The 23,521-nt window shown below is 43.7% G+C and overlaps 1 protein-coding gene across 1 annotated transcript in view; it reads left to right on the top strand.

The window, feature by feature from the left end:
* The window catches only part of stk32a (serine/threonine kinase 32A), a gene marked incomplete at its 3' end in the record, with an annotated part of 261,148 nt that overhangs the window by 160,689 nt on the left and 76,938 nt on the right, over positions 1 to 23,521 (top strand). Inside the window, exons 6-8 of the mRNA XM_083638850.1 lie at positions 7,266 to 7,382; positions 15,835 to 15,960; positions 23,366 to 23,494. Of these exons, the coding sequence (XP_083494976.1) occupies positions 7,266 to 7,382; positions 15,835 to 15,960; positions 23,366 to 23,494 (372 nt within the window). The remainder of the gene's footprint in view (positions 1 to 7,265; positions 7,383 to 15,834; positions 15,961 to 23,365; positions 23,495 to 23,521) is intronic.

Here is a 23,521-nt window from a genome sequence, read left to right as displayed (position 1 = left end):
AGTTTTGAACAGTAATTTCCTCCATAACAGCAGGAAACACCCCTCTCCTTCAAACTCCTCCCTCCGTGTGTGTTCTTCTTGGCTGCAGCGGGCGTGTCACAAGCTCGTTTCTGCTGCTGTTGTAACCTCGCGTCACCATGCTCACTGCTTTGCTGCTGCTCCTGCCTGCTGGCGGCCGCTCGGCAAGTCTGGATATGGGCTCGCTCGTTTCTTGCGGTTTCGGTTGAGAGCTTTGATGAAGCTTTTGCGATTCTGGTCTTATTTATGCTGCGTGTTTCAAAGTGTCTTGCACCCATAATCTATTATGCAAATTTGCAATCCCCCCCCGCCAGCTCCCAAACGCGAAAGCGAAAGCGTTTTCGCCAATCCATTTTCATGAGAATGGCTTCCTCACACTGCTTTTTGCTTGCCTTCCTCTAGTTTGGAGAGCACTGTCGCCACTTAGTGGGTCGGTGGAATGGGTTGTACACGTTCGGTTGCTCCAATATTTTTATAGGAGACGTGGGGAGCGTTGATCCACGTCCCACCGTCAAAAAAAAAAAAAAAAAAATTTAAGCCGAGATATCTCGTCATTGGCAGTCAACCGTTGGATTCTGTAAGCCGAGATATCTCGTCAATGGCAGTGAACGTGTTAAGACCATGCTTTAAAGTTTGTTGTTGCAGCCTGGTGTGTGTAGCATCTGCAGGTGGCAGCCTTCTTCCTTGCCTCCTGCAGTCACACAGGCATGTGTGTGAGTTCTGTTTGTGTCTACATGCTCCTTTCATCGTCCTCCTGACATCACCTTCATAGCACTGCTCACCAACTCATTCAGCAGTAAGTAGTGTTGCTGCTCTACATGTATGGAAGCTTTCTCACTCAGCACTCAGCAGTAAGTAGTGTTGCTGCTCTACATGTATGGAAGCTTTCTCACTCAGCACTCAGCAGTAAGTAGTGTTGCTGCTCTACATGTATGGAAGCTTTCTCACTCAGCACTGAGCAGTAAGTAGTGTTGCTGCTCTACATGTATGGAAGATTTCTCACTCAGCAGTAAGTAGTGTTGCTGCTCTACATGAATGGAAGCTTTCTCACTCAGCAGTAAGTAGTGTTGCTGCTCTACATGAATGGAAGCTTTCTCCCTCAGCAGTAAGTAGTGTTGCCGCTCTACATACATGAATGGAAGCTTTCTCACTCAGCAGTAAGTCGTGTTGCTGCTCTACATGAATGGAAGCTTTCTCACTCAGCAGTAAGTAGTGTTGCTGCTCTACATGAATGGAAGCTTTCTCACTCAGCAGTAAGTAGTGTTGCTGCTCTACATGTATGGAAGCTTTCTCACTCAGCAGTAAGTAGTGTTGCTGCTCTACATACATGTATGGAAGCTTTCTCACTCAGCAGTAAGTAGTGTTTCTTCTCTACATGTATGGAAGCTTTCTCACTCAGCACTAAGTAGTGTTGCTGCTCTACATGTATGGAAGCTTTCTCACTCAGCAGTAAGTAGTGTTGCTGCTCTACATACATGTATGGAAGCTTTCTCACTCAGCAGTAAGTAGTGTTGCTGCTCTACATGTATGGAAGCTTTCTCACTCAGCAGTAAGTAGTGTTGCTGCTCTACATGTATGGAAGCTTTCTCACTCAGCAGTAAGTAGTGTTGCTGCTCTACATGTATGGAAGCTTTCTCACTCAGCAGTAAGTAGTGTTGCTGCTCTACATACATGTATGGAAGCTTTCTCACTCAGCAGTAAGTAGTGTTGCTGCTCTACATGTATGGAAGCTTTCTCACTCAGCAGTAAGTAGTGTTGCTGCTCTACATGTATGGAAGCTTTCTCACTCAGCAGTAAGTAGTGTTGCTGGTCTACATGTATGGAAGCTTTCTCACTCAGCACTCAGCAGTAAGTAGTGTTGCTGCTCTACATGTATGGATGCTTTCTCAGTCAGCAGTAAGTAGTGTTGCTGGTCTACATGAATGGAAGCTTTCTCACTCAGCAGTAAGTAGTGTTGCTGCTCTACATGAATGGAAGCTTTCTCACTCAGCAGTAAGTAGTGCTGCTGCTCTACATGTATGGAAGCTTTCTCACTCAGCAGTAAGTAGTGTTGCTGCTCTACATACATGTATGGAAGCTTTCTCACCCAGCAGTAAGTAGTGTTGCTGCTCTACATGAATGGAAGCTTTCTCACTCAGCAGTAAGTAGTGTTGCTGCTCTACATGAATGGCAGCTTTCTCACTCAGCAGTAAGTAGTGTTGCTGCTCTACATGAATGACAGCTTTCTCACTCAGCAGTAAGTAGTGCTGCTGCTCTACATACATGTATGGAAGCTTTCTCACTCAGCAGTAAGTAGTGTTGCTGCTCTACATGTATGGAAGCTTTCTCACTCAGCAGTAAGTAGTGTTGCTGCTCTACATGAATGGACAATTTCTCACTCAGCAGTAAGTAGTGTTGCCGCTCTACATACATGTATGGAAGCTTTCTCACTCAGCAGTAAGTAGTGTTGCTGCTCTACATACATGTATGGAAGCTTTCTCACTCAGCAGTAAGTCGTGTTGCTGCTCTACATGAATGGAAGCTTTCTCACTCAGCAGTAAGTAGTGTTGCCGCTCTACATACATGTATGGAAGCTTTCTCACTCAGCAGTAAGTAGTGTTGCTGCTCTACATACATGTATGGAAGCTTTCTCACTCAGCAGTAAGTAGTGTTGCTGGTCTACATACATGCATGGAAGCTTTCTCACTCAGCGGTAAGTAGTGTTGCTGCTCTACATACATGTATGGAAGCTTTCTCACTCAGCAGTAAGTAGTGTTGCTGCTCTACATACATGTATGGAAGCTTTCTCACTCAGCAGTAAGTAGTGCTGCTGCTCTACATGTATGGAAGCTTTCTCACTCAGCAGTAAGTAGTGTTGCTGCTCTACATGAATGGAAGCTTTCTCACTCAGCAGTAAGTAGTGTTGCTGCTCTACATACATGTATGGAAGCTTTCTCACTCAGCAGTAAGTAGTGTTGCTGCTCTACATGAATGGAAGCTTTCTCACTCAGCAGTAAGTAGTGTTGCTGCTCTACATGAATGGCAGCTTTCTCACTCAGCAGTAAGTAGTGCTGCTGCTCTACATACATGTATGGAAGCTTTCTCACTCAGCAGTAAGTAGTGTTGCTGGTCTACATACATGTATGGAAGCTTTCTCACTCAGCGGTAAGTAGTGTTGCTGCTCTACATACATGTATGGAAGCTTTCTCACTCAGCAGTAAGTAGTGTTGCTGCTCTACATACATGTATGGAAGCTTTCTCACTCAGCAGTAAGTAGTGTTGCTGCTCTACATGTATGGAAGCTTTCTCACTCAGCAGTAAGTAGTGTTGCTGCTCTACATGAATGGAAGCTTTCTCACTCAGCAGTAAGTAGTGTTGCTGCTCTACATACATGTATGGAAGCTTTCTCACTCAGCAGTAAGTAGTGTTGCTGCTCTACATGAATGAAAGCTTTCTCACTCAGCAGTAAGTAGTGTTGCTGCTCTACGTGTATGGAAGCTTTCTCACTCAGCAGTAAGTAGTGTTGCTGCTCTACATGAATGGAAGCTTTCTCACTCAGCAGTAAGTAGTGTTGCTGCTCTACATGTATGGAGGCTTTCTCACTCAGCAGTAAGTAGTGTTGCTGCTCTACATGAATGGAAGCTTTCTCACTCAGCAGTAAGTAGTGTTGCTGCTCTACATGTATGGAGGCTTTCTCACTCAGCAGTAAGTAGTGTTGCTGCTCTACATGAATGGAAGCTTTCTCACTCAGCAGTAAGTAGTGTTGCTGCTCTACATGTATGGAGGCTTTCTCACTCAGCAGTAAGTAGTGTTGCTGCTCTACATGAATGGAAGCTTTCTCACTCAGCAGTAAGTAGTGTTGCTGCTCTACATGAATGGAAGCTTTCTCACTCAGCAGTAAGTAGTGCTGCTGCTCTACATACATGTGTGGACGCGTTCTCACTCAGCACTAAGTAGTGTTGCTGCTCTACATGAATGGAAGCTTTCTCACTCAGCAGTAAGTAGTGTTGCTGCTCTACATAAATGTATGGAAGCTTTCTCACTCAGCAGTAAGTAGTGTTGCTGCTCTACATGTATGGAAGCTTTCTCACTCAGCAGTAAGTAGTGTTGCTGCTCTACATACATGTATGGAAGCTTTCTCACTCAGCAGTAAGTAGTGTTGCTGGTCTACATGTATGGAAGCTTTCTCACTCAGCAGTAAGTAGTGTTGCTGCTCTACATGTATGGAAGCTTTCTCACTCAGCAGTAAGTAGTGTTGCTGGTCTACATGTATGGAAGCTTTCTCACTCAGCAGTAAGTAGTGTTGCTGCTCTACATGTATGGAAGCTTTCTCACTCAGCAGTAAGTAGTGTTGCTGCTCTACATGAATGGAAGCTTTCTCACTCAGCAGTAAGTAGTGTTGCTGCTCTACATGAATGGAAGCTTTCTCTCAGCAGTAAGTAGTGTTGCTGCTCTACATGTATGGAGGCTTTCTCACTCAGCAGTAAGTAGTGTTGCTGCTCTACATACATGAATGGAAGCTTTCTCACTCAGCAGTACGTAGTGTTGCTGCTCTACATGAATGGAAGCTTTCTCACTCAGCAGTAAGTAGTGTTGCTGCTCTACATACATGTATGGAAGCTTTCTCAATCAATCACCTGTGGTTTGCAACCGAATACTATGCATTTCCATTTTCCTGATTGCACCTCAACCATTGCTCCCGATCCTCTCTTTAAAATGATCCTTGGGCTGCCCTAGTGAGGATTGGCGTGCCCTAGTCCCTAAATCAAACACACCTACACTTTACTGTGTCAGTTCAGTTGTAGCTCCCTGTAACAATATGAGATTCCAGATTGTGATCATTTCTTGTGTTGTAGTTTGGATGTAGTTGGACTACTTTTTAAAAGTAGTTTTAGTTTGACAAACAATTTTTTTTGAGAGTAGGTAGGATGTAGTTTAACTGGGAAGTAGCTATTAGTTTGGTAAACTACAGTTTTAAAGTAGTTTCCCCAACACTGTTAGGAAGATATCACAGACTCTCGACTTCCAAACAGCCTGGTGTGTATGTCTCTCTGTCGCTGTGGCATGCTACATGCCGAGTGAGACAAGGGAGTCTCTCTTCAAGAGGCAGAGAGACCAGCAGGCTGAGAACGACAGGTGTGAAGAGCTCTAATAAACACCGACTTCCACTCGATCTTCTCACCTGGAGGAAGCCCTCTCACAGAGTTAGAGGTTAGAGATCTTTTCACCTGGAGGAAGCCCTCTCACAGAGTTAGAGGTTAGATATCTTCTCACCTGGAGGAAGCCCTCTCACAGAGTTAGAGGTTAGATATCTTCTCACCTGGAGGAAGCCCTCTCATAGAGTTAGAGGTTAGATATCTTCTCACCTGGAGGAAGCCCTCTCACAGAGTTAGAGGTTAGATATCTTCTCACCTGGAGGAAGCCCTCTCACAGAGTTAGAGGTTAGATATCTTCTCACCTGGAGGAAGCCCTCTCACAGAGTTAGAGGTTAGAGATATTTTCACCTGGAGGAAGCCCTCTCACAGAGTTAGAGGTTAGATATCTTCTCACCTGGAGGAAGCCCTCTCACAGAGTTAGAGTTTAGATATCTTCTCACCTGGAGGAAGCCCTCTCACAGAGTTAGAGGTTAGATATCTTCTCACCTGGAGGAAGCCCTCTCACAGAGTTAGAGGTTAGAGGAAAATATTCCCTCTATAATTTTTTACCTATTACTGCAGAAAATGGGTTCGCGGGAGGTGAGCAAGAAGAGCAGAGGAAGCAGGAGAGAGGAGAGAGGGCAGCCGACCGAGGAACGACTTCAAGACACATGCTCTATCAAATAAATTATTGCGCTCTAGTGCATGACTATGAATACAAGTTTTCTTTAATATTGTTACAAGGTCGGTCCAGTCATATATTCTATCGCTCGTATTTTACCATGTCTAGGGGCTGACTGGCGTACGTGACGCGCAACATGAAAATTACATGGCTGTCATTACGGACTGGGAGTGTAGCTCACCTGGGGTAACTGGCACGTTTGGACCCAGGTGCTGCGCTGGCCTTCTCCGGAGAGCCAGCCGGTGGAGTGGATGGTGCTCAGTGTCGGGACATCATCCTGTTCATGAAGACCAGACCTGGGCAACTGGCGGCCCGCGGGCCACATGCGGCCCGCGAGCGCCACCTGTGTGGCCCGCGCTGGAGTTGCTTTTTTTTTTTTTACAGTCCACCTGAACGCAACATGCAAGATACCCGCTGAATAAGTGTCCAAATGTTCTTGTCATTCTGGCCAATACTCCACTTCTGTCATAACATTTGAGTCTGGAATATGGAATATCTTTCAATAATCTTTATGACTAAAAGGCTAAAAGTAATCTCATGTGTAAGAAATGACTGTTCTACATTGAAGTAAAAATGTAAATAATCAACTTGTTGGTTTTGGATTCTTTTTAGCTTCAAGAGTGCATTTTTGTTTGTATGACCCTCAACACAGGCTTTGAGAATCCTGGGCCACTTACTGATACTTATGCTAAAATTAACACACTCATTTGAATTGAATTTAATGAATTGAATTGAATTGGCAGGTGGTCAAAAAAGTTAATTTCAAGCCCTGCAGGGAGAGCAGGTGGTGATAGGAGTGAGTGAGAAAAGGATCAAATATTGGTGTTTAAGACTGAATAATGACATCACAACTGTTAATTTATTTAGAGAGTTATTCCTCTAAACCTGACTTCAAATGCCCCACCTATTTTGGTGGGGCCGTTCGGCCCCCAACCCTCAGCAAAATATAGCCCTCTGGTAGCGAGGACATTTTTTTGTGGTCCTCTGTATCATCAAAGTTCCTGGGTTGCGGCATGACAATATTTGTTCGGCCCCCGGCAACAATCTGGGTTTCTCATGTGGCCCCCCTATGAAAAATAATTGGCCACCCCTGATGAAGACGCTTAACACAACAACTAACAAACAACGTTATACAAAGAAAACGAAAAGGGGGAACTCGCACTAGAGGCCGTCTCTCCTCTTCTGTGTGAACACGAAAAGCCCCAAAGATGGCGGCTTCCGCGTACGTTATATCCTTTCCCGTCACATCACTTCCTGAGCCAAACCCCCTTTCCAATAATGACAGCCAGAAATAGAAAAGAGTATGTACGACCTATAACAATTAATATTACCATATCTACCTGTGAGGGGGACGACTGTAACAATATGCTCTCTCCTCTCCCCTCCTCTCCTCTCCACTCCTCTCATCTCCATTGCTCTCTACTCCTCTCCACTCCTCGCCTCTATTCCAGAGACCATATGTGATGAGGTCTAGTACTCCAACTAATGAGATCCTCCAGACCTTCCACAAGGTCCATCCCTGCTATCCTGCAGCCTGGTCTTTGGAAATCAAGTCTCTTCTCAGAAAGGTAAGGCAGCAGCACAGGCATAATGCACCTTACACCATGTAGGCTAAGTGCACTGGGCATGGTGGCATTGATGCATAGGATCGGATGCAACTGTCCTTGTAATATTTTGAGTGAGCGCCTGTGTAGAAACCACCCATTCAGAACAGCACATAGTTAATGAGAGGAGAAATGGAGAGGAGCCTGGATCTTTTGTGTGCAACATAATTTATAACCTTATTTTAAAGACCACAGAGAAATGTTTTAAACGGCTTAAAAAAGCATAATATGGCAACTTTAAAGCTGCACTACACGGTTACTCATTTCGTTTGGCCACTTTTCTGCGGTAATGCTGCTGCGGTAAAAGTGAGGGATTTTGTTATTTAAACTAGAAACAGAGCGCGCTCCTTTTTATAGCGTCCCTCCTACCGTGCCTCATCCTCATCCTCCTTCCCCTCCTCGTTATCATTGCTCATTTCTACCGTACCTACCTTGTTGGTTTGCCCTCGAGGTCTCGCCTGCTTCGTGGGCTCGCAGACGCTTCGCGGGCCTCACCTGCTCAACTGGCCTGTGCTTTGCTCAGGCCAGTTGAGCATACAGTATGTACTGTATGTGCGCCGCCCGCTCTCCAATTATAGTGTGGCGTTTTCTTTGTTCTTTACAAAAGCCCCGCTCTACCACAGCAAAGTGGCCAAACAAAATGAGTAACAGCTGTAGGCAACTTTGCACATTGGTGCCTTCAAGGTAACTGTGTGGATTTTTGTAAACTTCCATACCCAGAAATCATGTAAGCTGGTGTCATTAAATTGCACACAGCTCGCTCATGTTTACCAATCCAGCCGGTTTGGGATGAACCAAATCTACCAAAATAGCAGAAGGGACGAGAGAAGCAAAAGATAGCGTCAAGGAGTCCAGTCTGGATACTGTGGAGAGAGTGCTCACTCGGTGCTGTTTAGAAAACAGAATTTTGTTCCCTCTCAAGTTTTGATTTGTCACATCCACAATTGTCCATACCTGACAGCAGAAATAGGGGAGATGGGTCACCTTCACTGACAGCGCCAGCAATTATAGTGTTGGTGGGCCTACAGAAAATCAGGTAGGCCCTCCAAGATGCTAGTTATGATGAGCCAACAAATTACACCACTACTTGCCTAAATTTGCCCTATCCCCCAGTTCATTACAAGCCATAGCATTACAGGCACCAGTTTGTTACAAGCCGTAGCATTACAGGCACCAGTTCATTACAAGCCATAGCATTACAGGCACCAGTTTGTTACAAGCCGTAGCATTACAGGCACCAATTCATTACAATAATCAACGAACTGGCGTGCTCAACCCAACGTTTTAAAGATGGTTACTGGGTGCCGATCCAAACATCTCAAAAATTAAATCAAAAACAGCACTCACAGATGTCTATAAAGTTTAAACTTTTAATGCGCACAGCAGCAGTGATACAACGGACGCATTTCAGCCTCACAGGCTTTCCTCAGCGTTGCTGTTTTTGAACCAGTTCATTACAAGCCATATCATTACAGGCACCAGTTTGTTACAAGCCGTAGCATTACAGGCATGCACACACACACACACACACACACACACACACACACACACACACACACACACACACACACACACTCCGCTGTCAGACACAAGAGTGGCATTAAATCATATACTGTAGCCTATTCAGATGCATTAAATCTAGCCTGGGTAAACCCAACCTCCACGTGACCTCTATGTGCTATCAGTCACGAAGAAACGTCACGTTGAAGGCTGGGTTTACCCAGGCTACATTAAATCATATACTGTGTAGCCTATATATTCAGATGCATTAAATCATACACTGTAGCCTATATATTCAGATGCATTAAATCGTATACTGTAGCCTATATATTCAGATGCATTAAATCATATAATGTAGCCTATATATTCAGATGCATTAAATCGTATACTGTAGCCTATGGCCCCTATCGTTGCGTCAGCGTTGTTTCTAGGCCGAGCGCCTGGCGCTGCGCAAATCAGTGGGCGTGGACCAGCGCACTTGATATCTTCGTGTTGGCGCTACACGCAGCCTAAAGCATTACAACCACGCCTTTTAAGCGTAAAATTATGCACCGTCATGCTCATTGGATAAGTGCAATAAACGAATCGCACGCTTGCCTTTTAAGCTCCAATTCCAGTGGTCCAGTAAAACCAGACAAAGCCAAGCGCTCTGCCCCCCCCCCCCCCCCCCTTCATCCCGTCTGTCTGTCTCCATATATAGGCTATTATTCCATATTATTATGCTTCTCAAACCAATCTAACTGCAGTTTAAATACTGCAAGCATGTAAATACGCTACACTATAGCAAGATCAAAGTGAAAAGAATGTTCTAAAGGCATCAGGTAGAAAAATATAGCCTATCCCTATATGATGAGATTAATTAGATTGGTGAAAGTTTGTCCAGAAAGATATCGTTTTCTCTCCCCTGCTGCAGGTAGGATGATGCACATAAATATACCCTACATTATGTAAAGTCATTGCATAAATGTGTTTTTATTGTAAAACTAAAATGTGAAGTAGAGCCAATTTATTGGAGCGGACATCACAGTAGGACATGACAGTAGAAGCACGTTACGCTGTCACTTATCTAAATCACGTTAAATCAACGAGGGATATATATAGCCCCAATATGACATATATGTTTCGGATATATATAGCCCCAATATGACATATATGTTTCACATAGGGTGGTGTTTTCATTTCGATGTTTTATTTGGTCCAATATTGAAATGTTCTACAATTGCAGGTTGTGTTACCATTACACATTATTTAGATCTACCTTTATATCTATTTCGGCTCATTTGGTTGCTATTTAGTAGCGAAATGGAGTAGCACAATGCATGCTGGGAGATTTCACATTGCAGGCAGTGAACTTACAACTTCTTCTTCCTATGGGACGTGTGTTGTGTCTGTCTGAGCGAGGGAGTCAGAGAGAGAGAGTCATATTGTGCCTGTCAGACTGATATGAGCAAGAGAGAAGGAGTGACACAGAGAAGGGTGACAGAGGAGAGCCAGAGGAGCGCTCCACACAACCAGCGCACTGAATAGGCCTGGTTTTCAAAAGCGCAAAGCGCTAAATTTACGCCAGGTGGGAAGATATCATTAGGCCGATATTTAACGCCGAAACGCCCATTCTCACCCATTCAGGGAGTGCGTATTCAGCGTAAAGCGCATTTACCAGCCTAAAGCCATGTTGATATCTTCCCGAGACAGGCGCAAGGCATGTTTTTTAGCGCCGAAGGCCCGTTTTAGCGCCGAAGGCCTGTGGGAGAATAGGGGCCACTGTCTGCAAGTGTTACATGGGGTAAATAACAAGCACATCTGGAAAAACTAGGGAATGTTACTGATGCTACTTACAATATGCGAACATGTGCAAAAACAGGCGAGATAGTCCAACCAAAGAAAATGATCGGAACGAATGGGCCTAGGTGGGCCTGGGTCCACCCACAGCACATGTATGGTCTCTCTCTTCTCTATTGCACACATTTTTCTTTTTCTTGAGGCTGCAGGTCTATTTTTACATAAACATATATTACCTTTAAAATAAAATGTACATTTTATTTACATTTCATTGTAATTGATGATTATTATCTGTTTGTCAATGGAGCGTTTATAAGGTTAATTAGGAGAGTCACTGTTTGTCAAAAGTCAATTCTTCTTATTGCGTACACAAGCGTTGTGAAGCTACTGATCCACTGTGAGTGCAGCATTCGGGTTGTATCTTGGCAGAGATCCTCTGCAGCCAAACTGGCATTCCACTCTCCACGTGTGTGTGTGTGTGTGTGTGTGTGTGTGTGTGTGTGTGTGTGTGTGTGTGTGTGTGTGTGTGTGTGTGCGTGCGTGCGTGCGTGCGTGCGTGCGTGTGTGAGAGAGAAGGAGAGAGAGAATCGGAAAGTTGAGAAAAGAGAAAATTGGAGGAAGGGAAGTCTCCCTCATCTTACAGTTAAGGCGTTTGCACACACAGGTCCCTATCGTTGCATCGGCGCTGTTTCTAGGCCGAGCGCCTGGCGCAGCTCAAATCAGTGGGCGTGGACCAGCGCACTTGATATCTTGGTCTTGGCGCTAGACGCAGCCTCAACCATTACAACCACGCCTTTTAAGCGTAAAATTATGCACCGTCAGTTCATTGGATAAGTGCAATAAATGAATCGCATGCTTGCCTTTTAAGCTCCATTCCAGTGGTCCAGCAAAACCAGACGAAACCCAAGCCTCTGATACCCCCCCCCCCCACCTCCCTTCATCCCGTCTGTCTCCATATATCGGCTATTATTCCATATTATGATGCTTCTCAAACCAATATAACTGCAGTTGAAATACTGCAAGCATGTAAAAACGCTACACTATAGCAAGATCAAAGTGAAAATAATGTTCTAAACGCATCAGCTAGAAAAATATAGCCTATTAGATTGGTGAAAGTTTGTCCAGAAAGATATCATTTTCTCTCGCCTGCTGCAGGAAGGATGATGCACATAAATATAGCCTACATTATGTAAAGTCATTGCATAAATGTGTTTTTATTGTAAAACTAAATGTGGAGTAGGGCCAAGTTATTGGAGCGGACATCACAGTATAGCAGATGACAGTAGAAGCTTCCGAAGCGCGTTCCGCTGTTACTTATCTAAATCACGTTAAATCGACAAGGGATATTTATAGCCCCAGTAGGACATATATGTTTCAAATAGGGTGGTGTTTTCATTTCGATGTTTTATTTGGTCCAATATTGAAATGTTCTACAATTGGAGGTTGTCTTACCATTACACATTATTTTAGGGGTGCACCGATCACGTTTTTTGCCACCGATCACCGATTGCCGATCACCTATGAGAAATATCTGCCCAACCGATCATCGACCGATCACCGATTACCGATTACCGATCACCGATATATATATATATACGGCCTGGGGTGTCCGTAAAAACACGAGGCAGGAGACAGATGGGAGTTCAACCGTTTAGTTGTCAGTTCTCTTCAGTACAGTACAGCAGTATAGGCTCTTTACAGCATTATGACAGGAATAGTAGGATTGTGTGTGGTCTGGAAAAAGGAGGCAATAAAATATACAAACAGGTCAGTAACCAAGCTTGCTGTTATATAGGCCAATTATAGTGATAATTAACAACTAATAATATATAAATGATAATTAGGTAAACTGTAAGTCAGTTACTCTTAAACACCAGTCTTGAACCATGACTAAAGCCAAAGAGCTCCCACTCATAGAACCGGGGTTATGCACAATAACCGTCATACATTGGGATCCGCATCGAACGAACATCAAAACGACCCGCCCATCGAGGCCGAGTTACAGTGTTATAATTAGCAGCACTATGAGTGCGATCTACATAATGGTGACAGGGTTACATGACGGGAGAAACAACAGAATCACAAGCTACACACGAGCTAAACTCCATCTGAGTAGTGGCATTAATTAGCGCAACAGACAATCAAACCGCAAGTGCACGCCTAAACAAACGTTATTGCAATGATTGCAGGTAGATCGATCTAAAACCAAAAGGGAATGCAATACAGGAATATTAACATAATAATGACTTACTGGTTGGTCATATACGCACACATGGAAGAAGGGGATTAGAACATGTTCAACTGATGTCCAAAGAAAGGAAGAAAGTCCGTCTGAACGGAGCGCACATCCACATACTCAGCCGCACACTTTCGCTTCCTTCAAAGTGCCCGCGGGAACATCAATGCTTGCGTGGAAATTGTCTGTGTGTGCGCGTGCACTACCCCGACTACCACAGTAGCACCGTGTCAATCTGGGACTTTAATACACACGGACTTAACAGCATGCAAATGCCTCGGTAGGCGGGAGGACTGGAGGTAACTTCTCTCTGCTGAGGCTGCTCTAATCACCAGCTGATTTGTGTGATTCAAAGACGCAAGGGGTGTGTTGACAGTCTGGTGCGGTGTGTGCATGGAGGTGAGTACACTGACGAAAGCAAAGCGTGTGCTTTGCAACACAATGATATAAACGTTAGAGCACAATATGAAAGTTAAACGATAGACATTGAAGACATGAAAATGGGCTGCCTCATGTTTCTCACGTGCAGCATGATCGGCTATGCGATCGGCAACATTAAAGGAATATCGGAAACAGCAGATCACATATTTGAGGTCCAAATCGGCCGATACAGATTGCGTGTCGATCGATCGGTGCACCCCTACATTATTTAGATCCTCCCTTAATATAGGTTTTCGGCTCATTTGGTTGCTATTTAGTAGCGAAATGGAGAAACACAATGCATCTTGGGACATTCACATTGCAGTGAAGTTACAGCTTATTTTTTCTATGGGACTCTGAGCGAGGGAGTCAGAGACAGTCGGTATTGTGCCTGTCAGACTGAGGAGAGAGGGAGAGAGGTGACACAGAGAAGGGTGAAAGAGGAGAGAGCCAGAGGGGAGGGAGAGAGCCAGAGGGGAGCGCTCCGCACAACTGGCCCACTGAATAGGCCTGCTTTTCAAAGGCGCAAGGCGCTAAATTAACGCCAGGTCGGAAGATAGCAGTACGCCGGTATTTAGCGCCGACACGCCCACTTTGGCCCATTCTGGGACTGCGCCACGCCCATTCGGCCTAAAGCGCATTTGGCAGCCTAAAGCCATATTGATATCGTCCCAAAACAGGCGCAAGGCATGTTTTTTTGCGTTTAAGGCCCGTTTTAGCGCCGAAGGCTTGTGGGAGAATAGGGCCCATGCATATATCGGCTATTATTCCATATTATGATGCTTCTCAAACCAATATAACTGCAGTTTAAATACTGCAAGCATGTAAAAACGCTACATAGCAAGATCAAAGTGAAAATAATGTTCTAAACGCATCAGCTAGAAAAATATAGCCTATTAGATTGGTGAAAGTTTGTCCAGAAAGATATCATTTTCTCTCGCCTGCTGCAGGAAGGATGATGCACATAAATATAGCCTACATTATGTAAAGTCATTGCATTAATGTGTTTTTATTGTAAAACTAAATGTGGAGTAGGGCCAAGTTATTGGAGCGGACATCACAGTATAGCAGATGACAGTAGAAGCTTCCGAAGCGCGTTCCCCTGTCACTTATCTAAATCACGTTAAATCGACAAGGGATATTTATAGCCCCAGTAGGACATATATGTTTCACATAGGGTGGTGTTTTCATTTCGATGTTTTATTTGGTCCAATATTGAAATGTTCTACAATTGGAGGTTGTCTTACCATTACACATTATTTAGATCCTCCCTTAATATAGGTTTTCGGCTCATTTAGTTGCTATTTAGTAGCGAAATGGAGAGGCACAATGCATGTTGGGACATTCACATTGCAGTGAAGTTACAGCTTATTTTTTCTATGGGACTCTGAGCGAGGGAGAGCCAGAGGGGAGGGAGAGAGCCAGAGGGGAGGGAGAGAGCCAGAGGGGAGCGCTCCGCGCAACTGGCCCACTGAATAGGCCTGCTTTTCAAAGGCGCAAGGCGCTAAATTAACGTCAGGTCGGAAGATAGCAGTACGCCGGTATTTAGCGCTGACACGCCCACTTTGGCCCATTCTGGGACTGCGCCACGCCCATTCGGCCTAAAGCGCATTTGGCAGCCTAAAGCCATATTGATATCGTCCCAAAACAGGCGCAAGGCACGTTTTTTTGCGTTTAAGGCCCGTTTTAGCGCCGAAGGCTTGTGGGAGAATAGGGCCCCAAGTCCGTATTTTTCGGCCAAAATTGTTGCACCTTTTAAAATAAATACGACCTCATGTTGTGTCACTCATGTTTACAGTGTAAAAGTTTCGCAGTCAGTGTGTAAACTTTACACACTGACTCCGAAACTTTTGGCTGTCATTAAAGTTTTTGGAAGGGGCTCGATTTTCTGCGTTTTTCGCATCAGTCAAAAGCCTTTTGCGAGCTGCATGCGTTTGTATTTTAATGGGACATCCGTGCATATTGACGTATCCAAGGATTTCCCCTGCACTGTGCAGCGCAGAGTGGACGCATAGGGACGATAGCAAACCTGAGGATTTAGCACAGCCACGCCTGGTTTAGCATACGGCACACCCACAGCTGTGCTGAGGCGGAAAGACGTTACGGCGTGCAAACTGGGGCACAAGCAAAAAGCAGATAGCGCTTAACAACGATAGGGCCCCATATCTTTGGACTGCGGGAGGAAACTGTAGCACCCAGAGGAAACCGACGCGAACACGGGGAGAACATCCAAACTCCACACAGAAAAGACCGGAGTGGAGATTCAAACCTACGACTTCCTCTCATAATCCTCAAACGTTCCGCTGATTCTTCGCCTCCAAGCAAAATCTGTACTTGTGTCCCTAGGGGTTTTATTCTGCAATGCTCAAATCTTTCAGGCGTCTCTCCCCACAGTCACTCTGACTCAGATGCTTTCTGTGTCCGTCAGCTGCTGTGTATAGATTTCCAGAAGATGACTCAGATGTTTCTTGTTTCCCTCAGCTGCTGTGTATAGATGTCCAGAAGCGTGTTTCCTGTCTCGCAGAGCTCCAGGATCTGGACTACATGTCAGACGTCAACTGGGACGCTGTGCTCAGCAAACAGCTTCCTCCAGGCTTTATTCCCAATGTGAGTATCACGAAGGGAGATACCTTAGAATTAATAAGCATTGCCTCAGCATTCTTCTCCTGAACACAATTGTACCCAGAATATTATATAAATAGACATGAGACATTCCCCTGCTTTGTTGAGTTCCTCAACATTTTCTCTAGAAATCTGCCTCTCTCTTTCCCTGGAATTGGGTAGAAATGAATAAAACACTATCCAGCTACTTTAAAAGAAACTTTAAAAGACCTTCAAAGCCACGGCGCAGTGGTGTGGCCTTTCAGCGTTATGGCACCATGCCCCTACCACCACTTTATTCTCAGAATCCTGACTTCACCTCACAACAAAAAAACTAAACAAAAAAACACACATGTGGCCCTAATCCTCTTCGGTAGTTTTAAAATGTCTGTGGTGTATTAACAAATTTAATAAATAAAAATAAAATAAAACATACATTTCAGGTGACCCCATTTGAATTCCAGGCGACCCCACTTGGGAAAGGTTGGGAACCACTGCACTAACCCATACCGACCACTCGAATCCCAACTCTCTACACCCCTTTTCCCTACCACTTTCCAATCCAACTATTATTCTTTTTTATTGCCGTTTTCTCATGATAATGACTTATTTTTTCGTTATCTCGATATAACAAAGTCAGTTTTCTCGTGATAACGACTTATTATACGTTATCTTATTATATATGCATGAAATTCTTGCTTCTGCTTTTATGCACACACCCATCTCATAGGCTATTTTCTATAGCTTCTTTCATACAGTTATGCTGATGTTTTTTAATGTCCATTTTATTGCATGCACACCCGTTTAACATGGTTCATATATTTAAAAAAAATAAAGCAATAAAAAAAGATGTTGGAGGGCGCTCCCGGCTTCCGTACAATTCAATATATATACTTATACATGAATATACTTATAAATGAAAAGTAACAATTTTATATTCTAACCCCTTTTTTAATGATGTTTTGTGTTTGTGTGGTTTAACATTTATAATGTAAAGGACATGAAATTCATCTAGTGTGAACTCGATGCAATATGTTCTTGAATAAACTACTACTACTACAATAAACGTTTCTCATACAGTATTCTCCCTAGACTAGAGAAAACATTATAGAGAATAGAATAGAATAGAATAGAATAGAATAGAATAGAATAGAACTACCCACTCCTCATGTTATTATCTCTCCCAGTCAGCCTGTAGAGGCTGCCCCCTGCTGGGCTGCGTGTCTAGACACCCAGATGCAAACTGAGACACAGCTGTGCATGTCTGTTACGTACAGTAGTACCAGGGCCGCGGGAAGTACGGGTGCTGCAGGTGCTGCAGCACCCCCTAGTGGCGAGATGATTTTTTCATTATTATTATTATTATTATTTTTTACAAATGTAATTAAAAATATTTTGCAGTGCACTATGTTCCTTTCTTGTTTGGGAATGTTTCGGGAAATTATTGCATTATTGATATACTGAAAATATAGCCTATTTAAATAGAATTATCAACAATAAGAATCAAGGAAGTTACATGCTTGTAGGTTAGAGAAGAAGAAGAAGTGTGCATGCGCGCACATGTTGTGTTGAACCATCCAACAACCAATACAAATTGTTTAATCTGGCAATAAAGAAATGTGAACTTGACATGCTATTTTAATAGCCTACTCAAAAATGCACCTCCCACTATACAGCAAAGAGAGGAGTCAATGTTTCTTGCTATAATCATTGCCATTCAGATCAGAATAATTAGTCTAGTCATTAAGTTTGCTGTATTTCTATCATGTTAACTCTGTGTCATGTTAACTGGTGTATTCCGAGCAAATAGGGAGATATAGAGAATTATCATCATGCTATAATCATCAATCATCATGCTACAAAATTCAAAGCTAGCCAATTGAGCCCATCCTAGGTCCTACCCTACCCTTCGTGTCCTCTTCCACTTCCTCTCTACCACCAAGCAAAGTAAATCTAGCAGCCGCTAGCTTGGGAGTTAGCTGCTGCTTCCGGGTTTCCACGCCCACCAAGCGACGAGCGTCCATACAGCCAGCCAGGTGAGTGAGAGAGAAAGATTGACGAGAGAGAAAAGATAGCCTAGATAGGGAGAGCGAGAGAGGGAGAGAGAGAGAGAGAGATGTGAGGCTGTCATGCATAGAAATCAAATAAAACGTGCTCATGTCCACTTGTGAATCACCTGTGTATTATTGCCATTTCACACGCTGAAAAATGGCTGCTGCCCAAACGTCTGTGTGGTAATACAAGTATTCAACTTGGAGTGCTGTCCTCCTTTCTTGATGGCTGTCATGTAGAGTTCTCAACGGTCCTAAAAAATATAATCCGAAGCAACCCAACCCGCTTGAGACGGGACCGAGCTCAACTCGCCCACCGTTGTCACATCGGTACACTCAGCTGGAGACCGACTCAGCCTGACCAAAACAAACCATCTCCGCTGCGGGGCTACTGCGTGCGTAATTACGCTTAGTGATGCAGTTCTATTTGAAATTGAATTTCGTTCCACCAGCACACATTTTATTAATCAGCTATTTTTTATTCGTTTCTATTAATATATACATTGAATCCCCAATTTAGTCCGATATTTTCCCCTTGGCACACATACTGTAAAGACACTTCTGTCACTGTCTTCTTGATGGTGAGAGGGACTTCAGCTGTAGGCTACTCCTGACAAAACCAGACATCGAATTTTCAGCAGTTAACTTTTGCAGTAGCTAGGCCTAGGTTACTGGCTATTAGGCTACTAGGAGATGAGGCAGTTGAGCTGGCTAGTAACATTATAGGCCGACAGTATGCCCCGTGTCTCTCTCTCTCTCTCTCTCTCTCTCTCTCTCTCACACACACACTCCCCGACGGGCTATTGCAGTGCTATTAAATGTAGCCTAATGGTTGGAAAAGATCAACATTTGCTTTTTCTCCTACCCTTTCTCCTACCTAAAGTAATCTAATGTTACACCACAGACCTGTATGGTCGGGAATTATGTAGCCTAATAAAACCAGACAAACAAATTCTCATTTTTAAATCAAGGTGTGTTTTTTCTGCAATGTAGGCATATAGTTGAAAATCAACGTGGCATTCTGAGGAGAGAAGGGTGTATGCAGGCGCGAGGTGTTGGAGAGTAACATCCATGCCGTGCTTAATGTATCCAAGCGAGGATTTCCTGCACTGCGCCGAGAATACTGTTTGCGCTCAGGCGTATGCCAGGCGTAGTGGGTTTTTTTGCGCTAAGACCAGCTATTTGGTGGTGTTAAAATTGAAAACACCCAAGGCCATTTTTTCTAACACATTGCGCTGGAATGCCTATTTTGGCACGGGCAACGCCCAAACCTCTGTTTACGCTCGGAACATAGCGATGGTATCTTCGCCAGAGCACAAAATTACACTTGCGGGAGGCAGATGATAGCTAGAGGCCCACGGACACGCCTGGGCCATGCTTACACCTGTGTTTGCGCTTAGATCCCAATGCAAAACTGGATGGTGGAGGCAGATGATAGCTTAAGACGCAGGGAAGATAGCAATAAGAGGCACGCAAACAGCAGCGCAAACAGCAGCGCAAGTGCCGTACGAAGATAGGGCCCTAAGTATATAGCACAGAATGCAGCTCAAATGCAGCTTTACAATTCAGCAGAATTGGGCCCTTCTTACTTCTTTCTCTCTTTCTAAAAAACAAAAACAAACTACTAACCTAAACTAAACTTGTACCACTTTTCCTTCAGAAGTTGTAGTTGTCATAGACTGTGCTGCATAGTTGATTGCTCTATTGCTGACAAAAATGTGTTATTGTAAGTCGCTTTGGATAAAAGCGTCTGCCAAATGACGTAATGTAAAACAAATGAATCACATACTGTATACATAAACAAAGGGAAATAGGGGTGCTATTAATAATATAGCATTTTAAACAATTTAATTGGAAAGAAAGAGAAGACACATTACAGGTATTTGCCAATGGTTCAGTTTGGTGAGCCAGACAGACAGGTACAGTATAAATCAATAAATCAATCAATAAATCAATCAATCAATCAATCAATCAATCAATCAATCAATCAATCAATAAACTACAGTGACATTAGCTATCATTGGAGTGGTTTAATCAAACTGAATCTGCATGTCCTTTCAAATTATTAAAAGGAAAATGGGCCAGCACTCTCAATATCCTTTAAGTTTTTCTAATAATAATTCTGGGTCAGACCAACAACAACGGATGTGTTTCAAAGAAAACACGTCCGTTGTTCTTGGTCTGACACAGAATCATTCTTAGAAAAAAATGTAAAGGACATTGAGAGTGCTGGCCTCTTTTCTTTTCATCAGTTTCATTTGGCCTTTTACCTAAATTGTTGTTGTTTTTTGACCAAGTTGTGCTCGGCTGCTAGCATTTGGTGAGTTTGGACAACTTTCAAATTATTATAAATACTGATGCTGCCAGTCTCTTAAAATATACAGGTACAAAAAATATACAGGTAGAAAAATGATAGATATTGCTATTGTTTTTAAGTTTTGATGAACAATTCAGACACAGTAATGATTGATGTCTGAACTATGTCAAAATCCCAAACTATGTTGCTATACTGTAAAAAGCAGTCCAATAAAATGTCCAGTATTGTTTTAGTCAAGCAGTCAAGGTCATGATAGCGCCACAAGAGAATATATAGAGTAATGCAGGTTCACAACAAAGGCTGTAAAGGACTTTTTCTAATTCCTTTAAGAGTGTGCAGTGAGTGCAGAGGAGCGGGTATTCCCAGAGGCTGGGCTGGTACAGCAGAGGAAAAACACAGAGGATCGATGGGGAATTGACCATCTCGATCTCATTATATGCTTAAATAATAATAAATCCTCTTTTTCTAGTCCCTCAGCCAGACACACAGGCCGTTAGTGTTGGAGGACGAAGGCACAAGTCAGGCCTGGCATTTTGTTTCTTAACTTTTCCCTCAACGTTTTGTCACGTCTTCAATGGTTTTGCTGTTTGACTCTTTTGTTTGGAAATAAAATAAATGTTCCGCATTTAATTGTAGTTCAAGTTGCCCTGAGCAATTCAATGTTTATTTTGTTGTGGCCTCTCTGATGTCAATAAACAAAAAAACAAAAAAACAAAAAAACAAAAAATAAATAAATAAATAAATAAATAAATAAATATGTACAACTAGTATGAATGTAACACTAAAATAAATAAACTACTCAAATGTAGTGCTAAAAAGTGGTCAATTGAAAAATATATTGCAGCAAACACTCTTGATTATATCATATTATATTTTAGGCTAGCATCAAATCACATCATATCGTGCAGTGCAAAACACCACAGCAATGACCTGTTGTCACCAGAGATGTTTGGTGATGAGGATCTTGCAGATTATCATTTTACAGTCTAGTGTTGGAATTCACACTTTCACACTGTGGTATGTTGTTAAAGGGATACTTCACCGAAAAACAATTTGCATTTATTTTGCACATGATGGCACACACCCGAAAACTGTAAAGCGTTTAGCAGACATTTACTTAGTTTGACAGTTATTGAGAGTGGACCAGGCAGTGACATAATCACAAGACAGTACACAATGACTCAGTGCCTTCTGATGACATCACTGGTCCACATTTAACTCAAATCAACTCTCAATAACTGTCAAAGTCCATTAATCTCTGCTAAACCGTTTAGGGTTTTTGCATGTGTGAGATCATATATTCAGTCAGTGTCTCGTCATAGACGCGTGTTCAATGGTTCAGCATGGGGTAAATCCTCCCGTTCTTCCAATGCAGCAGAGTTAGCATTTAGCTGCTAACCCGGGCCAGGCAGGCAGGATCAGGGATTCAACCCCTGCAGTGAACGTAACAGCTGAACAGACGACTATGTATCTGCTTTTGAATCCCCAATGTAGTGTAGAGCCGCAGCACCGTCCTTTGGTGAGTCAGCCCATTGAGATATATGGGGGGTTTTACCCCACCATCTGGTCTCGCGCGCCAGCCGTAGTAACATTTTGTGGGCGTTCCCACACAGACCGACTGTACAGTATATCTACAGTATGCAAGTATGCAATACACTGTATGCAAGATAAATCAACATTGTTTTTTAAAGTGTCCCTTTACGCAGGGCCGATTTTACACTTCATGGGCCCTGGGGCTATTCATCTCTGCAGGGCCCCCCCCTCAAGCGGAAGGGAGTGTTGGCGGCGCCCAACGGGTGCCGGCGAAAAAAAATGGAGTGTTTTTTTTTAACCTTTTTTAGCCGTATTTAAAGGAATATCTCATTTTAAATCAACATTAGGATTATACTGTTGTGATGTCATTATTCAGTATCTTCTCCTTTTCTCACTAACTTTCATGTCACCACCTGCTCTCCTGTCAGCATATATATAAACAAAAAAAAAACTCTCGTAACGGACAAGCCCGTCTTTTATTGTCACACAAACACCACAATACATGCATGCGGCCACAACACACTCATGCTGACGGTGGCCGGTGAAAAGTGTCCTCTGCATTTAACCCATCCAGGCATGTCCTGGATGGGTTGGCGGTTCGATCCCCGCTCCCTCCCAGCTGCTGTCGCTGTGTCCTTGGGCAAGACACTTAACCCTCCTTGCTCCCGATGGTGTGTAGGCACCCTGCGTGGCAGCCTGCCGCCATCGGTGTATGAATGGGTGAATGTAGACTATCTACTGATTGTAAAGCGCTTTGGATAAAAGCGCTATATAAATGCAGGCCATTTACCATTTAATCATTTACCATGTCCTTTCCTCCGAGGGGCAGGCCAGGAGCAGTGGTCGCTTTCTCGTACAGCGCCCGGGGACCAACTTCGGGTGTTGTCGTCACTGGTCGGATGACGATGACGATCTGATCTTCTGCATGTTTTTAGTGGGGGGGTTATATACGGAGGAACCCCCTGGGGGGTACGGGGAGAACATGCAAACTCCACACAGAGAGAAAGGCCCTTACGACGAGATACCCCACCTGGGCAGTAGGCACTGAAGATATGGGGGGGAACACAACCACAGCGCTCACAGTGTCCCAGGCGAGAATCGAACTCAGGACCTTCTAACTGTGAGGCGACAGCGCTACCGACTGCGCCACCGTACCCCCATTCTAACTTACAAACACAAACTGTAGGTTTAGCCATCATGTTCTTTCATAAACAGCCTGATTGGAAAGAAAACATTGCCACTGAGATGTAACAACAAGCACTTTTATTATTATTATTTAGTATTATTATTATTTAGTAAAAAAAAAAAAAAAAAAAAGTAAAAAAAAAGTAAAAAAAAAAAAAAAAAAATTGGGCCCCTTGATGTCCCGGGCCCCGGGGCTTCAGCCCCGGTAAGCCCGTTGGTAAAATCGGCCCTGCCTTTACGGTTTTTCACATTCATTTGTACAGTAGACACGATATTTGACCCTGTGTGTGTGTGTGTGTGTGTGTGTGTGTGTGTGTGTGTATAGAGACGGAGGTTAAACTGTGACCCTACATTTGAGCTGGAGGAGATGATCCTGGAGTCCAAACCGCTCCACAAGAAGAAGAAGAGGCTCGCCAGGAAGACCAGAGACCAGGGCTCCGACGGGTCCCCGCAGGTAAGACTGTGGCCCAGAATCAGGGCC

Source organism: Poromitra crassiceps, assembly GCF_964638095.1.
Source record: "Poromitra crassiceps genome assembly, chromosome: 1".
Classification (NCBI taxonomy): domain Eukaryota; kingdom Metazoa; phylum Chordata; class Actinopteri; order Beryciformes; family Melamphaidae; genus Poromitra; species Poromitra crassiceps.
This window is presented reverse-complemented; position numbering and strand designations above follow the sequence as displayed.